At 34.7% G+C, this 10,543-nt stretch overlaps 1 protein-coding gene across 1 annotated transcript in view; it reads right to left on the reverse strand.

The window, feature by feature from the left end:
• Positions 1–10,543, reverse strand: part of LOC137631854 (POU domain, class 2, transcription factor 3-like) — a 58,292-nt gene that overhangs the window by 5,894 nt on the left and 41,855 nt on the right. Inside the window, exons 2-4 of the mRNA XM_068363861.1 lie at positions 3,703–3,926; positions 2,318–2,566; positions 1,197–1,331 (exon numbers count right to left, since the gene is read on the reverse strand). Of these exons, the coding sequence (XP_068219962.1) occupies positions 1,197–1,331; positions 2,318–2,566; positions 3,703–3,926 (608 nt within the window). The remainder of the gene's footprint in view (positions 1–1,196; positions 1,332–2,317; positions 2,567–3,702; positions 3,927–10,543) is intronic.

Consider the following 10,543-nt stretch of genomic DNA (forward strand, 5'->3'; position numbering starts at 1 on the left):
TATAAAAAACATTACGGTCTTATTCTGGCAAATCAATATACAAAACATTACGGTCTTATTTTGGCAAATCAATATACAAAACATTGCGGTCTTATTCTGGCAAATTAATGTACAAAACATTACGATCTTATTCTGGCAAATTAATGTACAAAACATTACGGTCTTATTCTGGCAAATTAATATACAAAATACTACGGTCTTATTCTGGAAAATGAATGTACAAAACATTACGGTCTTATTCTGGCAAATTAATGTACAAAACATTACGGTCTTATTCTGGCAAATTAATATACAAAATACTACGGTCTTATTCTGGAAAATTAATGTACAAAACATTACGGTCTTATTCTGGCAAATTAATGTACAAAACATTACGGTCTTATTCTGGCAAATGAATATGCAAAACATTACGGTCTTATTCTGGCAAATTAATATACAAAACATTACGATCTTATTCTGGCAAATTAATATACAAAACATTACGGTCTTATTCTGGCAAATTAATATACAAAACATTATGGTCTTATTCTGGCAAATCTCTGAATGTGAGATGAATTTAGATAGCAAATTTCGGAAGTATAATAAATTCTTTTTTTGGGGGGAGGGTCAAGTCTCCAATGATAGAATAATTTCCTTGCACAGAAATTGCACAAGTTTATAGGGGCTCTTTATTTACCTTTAAATAATTACATTGCTACTTGTCTATAGGGGCACTGACAATAAACACAAAAAAAAGATATATACCAATAATTGAACTGGCAGCACTATTAAACAACCAAAAATCTAATGCTCAGATGAGACAAATACTCTTACTTTTCGAGCACAAAATCAACAAATATCAAATAAACCTTTTGGAGAATAGTTTATATTAGGGGGAAAAGCTATAATGGCACTGACAGTAAACACAGAAAAAAGATATATACCAATAATTGAACTGGCAGCACTATTAAACAACCAAATATCTAATGCTAAGATGTGTCAAATACTCTTATTTTTCAAGCACAAAATCAAGAAATATCAAATAAACATTTTATACAATTGGCTACATTACGAGAAAAAGAGGATATTCAAGGTGCATGAAGTGACTCTTTTCGAGCACAAAATCAACAAATATCAAATAAATTTTTTGGAGAATACTTTACAATAGGGGCAAAAGAGGACATTCAAGTTGCGTAAAGTGACCATCTGAAGCCTACCTGTAACTCTTGCGGGTTAAGAGATCCCAAGCTGGGCAAATGTGACGACACAGGCAGCTGGTTGGCAGCTGCAGCTGCGGCAGCCAGATGGTTTTGCATCAGCAGTCCGGGACCTTGTGCGCCTAACGCCATGAGCTGCAACAAAGATGATTTGTAATGACTATTTCTCAAAAACTAAGATGATGAGGAGACAATTTTTTGGAATTATTTCTTTATAAAGAATCTTACTTATTACACATCATTATTATTACTATTACTATCCAGGCTACAACCCTAGTTGGAAAAGCAAGATGCTATAAGCCCAAGGGTTCCAATAAGGAAAAATAGCCCAGTAAGGAAAGGAAATAAGAAAATAAATAAACGATGAGTACAAATTAACAATAAATCATTTTACAAACAGTAACAACGTCGAAAAAGATATGTCATATATAAACTATAAAAAGAATTATTTCAGCCTGTTCAACATAAAAACATTTGCTGCAACTTTAAACCTTTGAAGTTCTACTGATTTAACTACCCGATTAGGAAGATCGTGCCACAACTTGGTCACAGCTGGAATAAAACTTCTAGAATACTGTATAGTATTGAGCCTCATGATGGAGAAGGCAAACTATCTTATTTCTCTTCCTCTTGTTTTGTTAAATTTCTATTGTTTATATGGGAAATATTTATTTTGGTGTTGTTGCTGTTCTTAAAATATCTTATTTTTCCCTGTTTCCTTTCCTCACTGGGCTATTTTCCCTGTTGGAGCCCTTGAGCTTATAACATCTAGCTTTTCCAACCAGGGTTGTAGCTTATCTTGTAATAATAATAATAATAATAATAATAATAATAATAATAATGTCATATATTTACTACTGCCTCTTTCAATGACTATTCTTTGGCTAATAGCATCATGCTTTTCCAACTAGGGATTGTAGCTTAGCTAGTAATAATAATAATAATAATAATAATAATAATAATAATAATAATAATAATAATAATAATGTCTTATATTTACTACTGCCCTTTTCCATGAATATTCGGGGATATTAAATATCATAAATCGAATTTAGATTAAAAAGGTCATTAACCAATCAAATTAGTCCTTCCCCGAGACAGAGCTTCTGCCAAGTCCTCACCTGATTGAGGGAGAGTGAACCAGCTTGAATGGCAGCCAGAGCTGCCTGTACTGAATGAGCTGCCGCAGGCGACGAAGTGGGAGACGAGGCGCTGCTGATGGGCGTGTGGGCGATGGAAGCGGGCGTGGGTGAGGGAGAAGGTAGAGCGGCTGACGTGTTTGGCGGTAACATGGGCGGCGACGAAGGAGAGGGTGACCTGGGCGACCGCCCTCCGCCTCCATTACTGGAGCGGCTGGTGAGATCCCGGGCCTGCAAAAAAGGGAATCGTGATTATGGTTGCTTGTAGGATGCAGGAATGATCCTATCAGGATCTATCACTATATGGAAAATCATAATAATTTCCTCTGAATTACAATTCGACTATTTCGGAAGTACAATATACACTAAAAAGGGAATCGTGATTATGGTTGCTTGTAGGATGCAGGAATGATCCTATCAGGATCTATCACTATATGGAAAATCATAATAATTTCCTCTGAATTACAATTCGACTATTTCGGAAGTACAATATACACTAAAAAGGGAATCGTGATTATGGTTGCTTGTAGGATGCAGGAATGATCCTATCAGGATCTATCACTATATGGAAAATCATAATAATTTCCTCTGAATTACAATTCGACTATTTCGGAAGTACAATATACACTAAAAAGGGAATCGTGATTATGGTTGCTTGTAGGATGCAGGGATAATCCTATCAGGATCTATCACTATATGGAAAATTCATAATAATTTCCTCTGAATTACAATTCGAATATTTCGGAAGTACAATATACACTATTTAATTTACTATTTAGCATCAACATAATAAACAACATAGAGATAATGCTATGCGCATTTATGTGTTCGCCCTCATTAACATGTTCTCGAATGTATGTCAAATTAGTTAATCATTTTCTTAGATAAATTATCAAATTAGTCGAATAATGCTTTTGAAAATGAAAGATTAATAAACAAACATATTTATTACATCTATATCAGGGGTTCTCAACCTGGGCTTCACGAACCCACAGGGGTTCAAAAGTAGATTTCCAGGGGTACTTAGATGCCTGATGGAAAATATATTTCAGATAGTTAAATATGCTGAGAGAGAGAGAGAGAGAGAGAGAGAGAGAGAGAGAGAGAGAGAGAGAGAGAGAGAGAGAGAGAGAGAGAGAGAAAGTACTTACAAGAGTGATGACAGGATGTAAATGTCTGGAGAGAGAGAGAGAGAGAGAGAGAGAGAGAGAGAGAGAGAGAGAGAGAGAGAGAGAGAGAGAAGGGTACTTACAAGAGTGATGACAGGATGTAAATGTCTGGAGAGAGAGAGAGAGAGAGAGAGAGAGAGAGAGAGAGAGAGAGAGAGAGAGAGAGAGAGAGAGAGAGAGAGAGAGAAGGGTACTTACAAGAGTGATGACAGGATGTAAATGTCTGACTGTAGGAGGTAAGGACATCTGGGCATGGGACTGCAATGCAACGGGCGTGGGCGTGCGAGGGCGCGCGATGGAGATATCAGAAGAGGTGGGCGGTGTGCCATCCATGGAGTCATCCAGCGTATGGTTGTGCATGCCTTCGCTGCCACAGTCGCTGATCACATCCTCACGTTCGCATCCGTTGACGCTGCTGCCCTCTGTTGGTGGGAAAAATTACTATATTAAGAATCGGGAGATTATGTTATGAACTAGTGTACGCAACCCGTCAAAAAAGATGGGCTAAATATGTAGATAGATATGCACAAGTAGATTCAACTTTAACCACCAGCCTCTTACCACGGTATGGCTACTCTCTCTCTCTCTCTTTCTCTCTCTCTCTCTCTCTCTCTACCCACAACCCCCTCTCACCAAGGTATAACTACTCCGTCTCCCTTTACCCGAGGGACAGGGAGAGCGTAACTGGAAAGAAATATATATATATATATATATATATATATATACATATATATATATATATATATATATATATATATATATATATACATATATATATATATATATATATATATATATATATGTATATATATATACATATATATATATATACTGTATATATATATATCTATATATATATCTATATATATATATATATATATATATATATATATATATATCCAGACACTGGCTCTTTATTATATAGATGACATATGAGAAATTAATTTCTCTAATTGAGATAACAATTATCAAGTGGAATTATATCTGAAAAACTATACAAATTTCATAATAGTTTGAATTAAATTCACAAAACTTTGCCGGCTTCTCTCTAAATTGATTATAGTTATGCAAAGTTTAAAATTCCAAACTTTATTCTTTTTAGTATTTCCACAAAAAAACATTAATGAGAATTTTTCTGGTCGCAGAACACAGCGTGAAAAGGTCTCGTATTACTGAACTTGCGTAAAGGTTAAACCCAAAAAAAACTTTTATTCCACAGGTAATTATGTTGAAATGTTTAATACGCATTTATATTTTCCCTGACTACTTGCCTAATAGCACAAGCAGCTGGATGAAAGTAATTTCGAACTACGTCAGTTTCATATCATGATTACTTTAAAGGAATAGTATGGATTACTTATTAACCCACTCCGAGAATGCCACTCATAAAAAATGGCAAAAATGAATCACTAAACATTTATCCAGAACCAGGCTCAACCAATCAATGAAATCGGATAAAATTTCCCAATTTTATTTCTTTTATTCACCCGGTAATGAATTTAGTTCCAATCGAAAAGTCAGAGTACCAACACATGTTGCCTAAAAATCCCCAAATCTCAATGAAAAAATCCCCAAAACAACACAAAAATCCCCATTTCCATAAATATATTTCCTTCTGATCATGTAGGCTCTACTAAATTCAATATATAAATTATTCACTATACTTCATGAAAGTGCAAATAAACTTATTGCAATAATATAAAGGTTTAGGCTACTTATCTTTGTTTCTTCTTCATAGATATTTGTACAGACTATCCCCATTAGACACACCAAAAGTCCAAAAAATAGGAATAAAACCCCAAATCTAGGGATAAATCCCCATATGTGGCAACACTGGTACCAACACGTGCATCTCCATTAAATATCCCTTTTACGTCGAGGGTCGGACCTTCTATACTATAAATTATCGTTAACATTCCTCCCTTTGTGGTTGGTTTAAATGTCACTGCTGCCAATAGGTCGCCGATGAAAAAAGGATGGAAAGAATGAACATAGGGGAACAATGCAGAGCATTGACTCCAAGTGTGAACGCTTGTGGAAATGAAAGAACTTTTAAAATGAATAGAATTAACAGCAGATATCACATATATTTAAAAAAGTTAAAGTTAATAGTCCCTGTCACTAAGTAACTAAGGATGAAACCTTCTAAATTAGCTTAACTAAGTTTGAATTTTTGTGGAAAAAGAATGTTTTTTTGTAATGACATTTTTAATATGAATAGATTTACCAGCAGATATCACATATATTTAAAAAGTTAATACTCCATATCACTAAGTAACTAAAGAAGAAACCTTCAAAATTAGCTTAACTATATCTGAATGCTTGTGGAAAAAGAATCTTTGTAACGACACTTTTAATATGAATAGATTTACGAGCAGATATATATCTTTAAAATGTTAATAGCCCATGTCATTAAGTAATTAAACACGAAACCTTCCAAATTAGTTTAACTATGATTCACTGCTTGTGGAAAAAGAATCGTTTTTGTAATGACACTTTTAATATGAATAGATTTACAAGCAGATATCATAAATCTTTAAAATGTTAATAGTCCATGTTACTAAGTAATTAAACACGAAACCTTCAAAACTAGTTTAACTATGATTCACTGCTTGTGGAAAAAGAATCGTTTTTGTAATGACACTTTTAATATGAATAGATTTACAAGCAGATATCATAAATCTTTAAAATGTTAATAGTCCATGTTACTAAGTAATTAAACACGAAACCTTCAAAACTAGTTTAACTAAGTCTGAATTTTTGTGGAAAAAGAATGTTTCTTGTAATCACATTTTTAATATGAATAGAATTACCAGCAGATATCACATATACATTCAAAAAGTTATAGTCCCTGTCAATTAGTAAATAAAGATGAAACCTTCAAAATTAGATTAACTAAGTTTGAATGGTTGTGGAAAAAGAATAATTTTTGTAAAGACACTTAAAGTACGAATAGATTTACAAGCAGATATCATATATATTAGTTAAAAGTTCATGTCATTAATTAATTAAACACGAAACCTTCAAAACTAGTTTAACTATGCCAGTGAATCATGCGAAACAAACAATCATTAAAATAATGCAGATACAAGGCAGTTGGAATCGAGTTGATTTGTGTCATGACTCGACCTTTCACGAATAACGCTAATGGACCCGCTTGCCTAATTGTCTGCGGTCAACCATGCGTAAGGGGGGGGGGGGGGCGTAGGGGATGGGAGGTTATAGGTACGAGGCAAATGTGAAGGAAGGGGGGGGGGGTAGAGGGGTGGGTAACACTATCAACTTTCCCTTTCAGATTTTTCTTTGGACAGACGTCGATAAAAAAAAAAAAAAAATTTAATTGCAATTATAAAGGGAACACCCATAGATATTAAAAATTTGAATAATTATGAATGACGATAATACAATTTTAATATCATTCGGGTTATTAACTTGGAAACTCAAATGACATACAAACAACAGCACATGCCATATACCTGTATATACAGTATATATATATATATATATATATATATATATATATATATATATATATATATATATATATACATATATAAATAAATAAATAAATTTTGCACATTCAGACGTCACCCCAGTTTCTCAGCCGGGGTTCGATTCCCCGGCCGACCAGAAACTATTAGCTTTGAGCTGATTCCCCCTTGGGTCTCTGATCCCAAGGTATAGAGAGAATCCAGATATTAGGAGTATAATATATGACTTATTTATATATATATATATATATATATATATATATATATATATATATATATATATATATATATATATATATATATATAAACTCGTATATTACACGTGTGGCGCGCTTGTGCCAATTAACCCTTAGTTTCCCGATACCTTAACTACTGTTTCTAGTTCTTAATTTCGACGGCATTTATTACGAAGCCATCAATGAGAGGCGAGAGATCACAGCCACGTGTAATTATCCTAGAAGTCATAGCCACAGCTGATGACGTCTCAAGAGCTGCTCTAAATCTATAATGAATACTGTTTCTCAGATCTAGTTTTGTTACATATTTATTCTGACAGACTTCGTCTTCCGGCTGACGAAACAGCACAGGTGTAATGGGGTAAGGCATATAATGGTTTTATGTATAAGGGCTATTATATTCTTCACATCTGTGCAGGCTTATTATACATGCATCTGTCCATCATTTGAAGTTTTTATCATTTTTCATTCATGTATTCAAATGCTGTATGTGCGTGGTACCAAATATGTTAGCTTATTATGAAACTGTTGTGGTGGCCTATTGGTAGCGTCCTTGACTGGTGATCGCCAGACTGGGGTAAGAGTCCCACTCAAACTTGTTAGATTCTTTGATCGCTGCAACCTCATTATTCCTGTTAGCTTTGGATGGGGGTTTGGGGAGCCTATAGGTCTATCTGTTGAGTCATCAGCAGGCATTACCTGGTCATAGCTTGGGTGGAGATGGGAGTTGGGCGCTGATCATATGTATATATGATCAGTCTCTATGGCATTGTCCTTCTTGCTAGGGCAGTGTCACTGTCCCTTACTTCTGCCATTCATGAGCGACCTTTAAAATTTTAACTGGGGAGCTTTCCAAATATATCTGCACCCCCCAAGATATTGGGACCTTGATGCTGAGAGGTAAAAATGATTTGCAAAAATTAAGCAAAAATACCGAAGCGATATCAGAAGATTCAGTGAAAATCCTCACTTGTGATCTTGACAAAAAACAGTAAAATAAATGGCTGTCAGTTCTGTCTTCCTAACTTACACTTGAAGTTGGCATTAGAAAATAACGTGTCCATTAAACATCGCTAAAATTCGTTCTATCAATGTTGTATGATAGAACATGATCTGATGAAAACTGCAGAATACACAGTATTCTCTTACTTGTTTCTTCAAAGTCATTATTGCACTATGTCACAGTAAAAACGTTCTCTTTTGTTTTAATTTGTGGTTAGTGATATTTCAAACTAACGGTTATTGAATGGCCTTATAAAAAATCAAAATAAATGCCATCATGAAGAGTTATTACATACAAATGACTATTAACACAGAAAAATTAGTTTCATTACAAAGATTTACAGTTCGTAATGCGAATGCAAAATTACAAAAAGTGAATAAGTAGAAAAATACTCTTTACAATAAATAGCAAAAGAATAAATCGAAATAAAAGGAAAATGAGGACAAACTACGTCTTTCCAAAGGATGAGATGAGTTTGAAAGGCGAACGATTCAAAAACATTTGTAATAATGGAGCAGTCTTAATCTAATTGGCAACGCTACTTGTGTTATGCTCCAAGTCCATGACATTAGGTTACATGTACAAACAAAGTAAGGTTCAAATCATATACTACTATCCAAATGAACAGTATCAGAGGAGAGAGAGAGAGAGAGAGAGAGAGAGAGAGAGAGAGAGAGAGAGAGAGAGAGAGAGAGAGAGAGAGAGAGAGAGAGAATGATATATAATGGGCAAAAAGGAGGTGGGACGAAGTTAAACATAGGTGGAGGGGTACTGACGGGAGGAGAGTCGGAGGTCGACAGGGAAGGAGTGAGGGAGAGTGGAAGGTCAAATATTATAACCACAGTATCTCATCCTGACATTGGCCTCGACACCTCAGACCCACGGGAGAAGAACAGAGCACTAAACATCAGTAACCATCGGCTGCTGAAAAGGTCGAAAATCCCGTGGTCTTGCAGCGAAGCGGCCGACCTTCCGAAGCCGTTTGGACTTGGCATCCTCTTACCCCGAGGACGTTATCGGCGGCCCAGTGATGACCTCATCTGGCCTTATCCGGAGCGAGGACCCCACCAGGTTATTGCAGGTCAAGATTTCAATTTGGCGTTATCGCCCGGGGAAAGGATGGGGCAGAAATAGTCCGTGGAATGACACAAGGCCATCGGAAGGAATGACTCTATAGGAATGAGCCTCGATGATATGTTGGGGATATAAAATTCCTTCTCGTCCCATAAGCCACAAAATCTGTAAATTTTCGGAGGCTGGCGTAGACATTTTTACGACCGTGGGCGCTATAAAGGCTTGTTCAGGTGACTATTCATTCACATTAGAAATATTATCTGTCTACTATACAGTTATATCCCAAGGAAAAAACAAAACAAAAATTAAAATAGAAATTTTAACCGGACGTCTGAATTTACTAAAACTATGTTAATTTTTTTCTTTTTTGGCCATTGAAAGAGCTCAAAGGTGGACCATGAAGGAAAAAGTGGAACTGTTAAATGAATTAATGATCTAAGAAAAGAAGAGAAAGAAAAAAGAGGAAAGTGAATTCAATGGAGCTCGGAGACAAACGACGACAAAAAAACACACATCTTTAAACGGTCTTTCCTTTTCCTTTTGCAATGCGCCAACGATGACAGTGCATGATCAGTAAAGAATGTCAAAGAAAGTGTGGCACCAAAAAAAAAAAAAAAAAAAAAAAAAAAAAAAAAAAAAAAAAAAAAAAAAGTCAAAGAATTGTGACCTCATAACGTGAACTAATATGGAAATACAGTAAAAGATTAAAATAGAGAATTCCAACCAACAGAAAATGGAAAGTAGATTTCTCGGAAAAAGCTTGTGTACGAGTATTTAGATAACCGTTGTTATTATTATTATTATTATTATTATTATGATCATTATTATCATTATCATTATTATTATTATTATTATTATTATTATTAATTGCTAAGCTACAACCTTAAAATCAAGCTTTCTTTATCGCATTTTTATCTATCTATATATCTATGAATCTATCTATCGTTCCGGCATTAGATTTCACGGAAAACGCTTTAGTATTTACATAGTATTTCACGTAAAATCAAGCTATTTTCTATAGCATTTTTATCTATCTCTCTATCTATTATCTATAAATCTATCTATCGTTCCGGCATTAGATTTCGAGGGAAAAGCTTTAGTATTTACATAGTCGTTCACGTAAAATCAAGCTATTTTCTATAGCATTTTTATCTATCTATCTATAAATCTATCTATCGTTCCGGCAAGCTCAAACGTACACTTCAAAAGAAACACATTTTTCTTCTTCTTCCTTC

The sequence above is a fragment of the Palaemon carinicauda genome, chromosome 40 (genome assembly GCF_036898095.1).
Source record: "Palaemon carinicauda isolate YSFRI2023 chromosome 40, ASM3689809v2, whole genome shotgun sequence".
Classification (NCBI taxonomy): domain Eukaryota; kingdom Metazoa; phylum Arthropoda; class Malacostraca; order Decapoda; family Palaemonidae; genus Palaemon; species Palaemon carinicauda.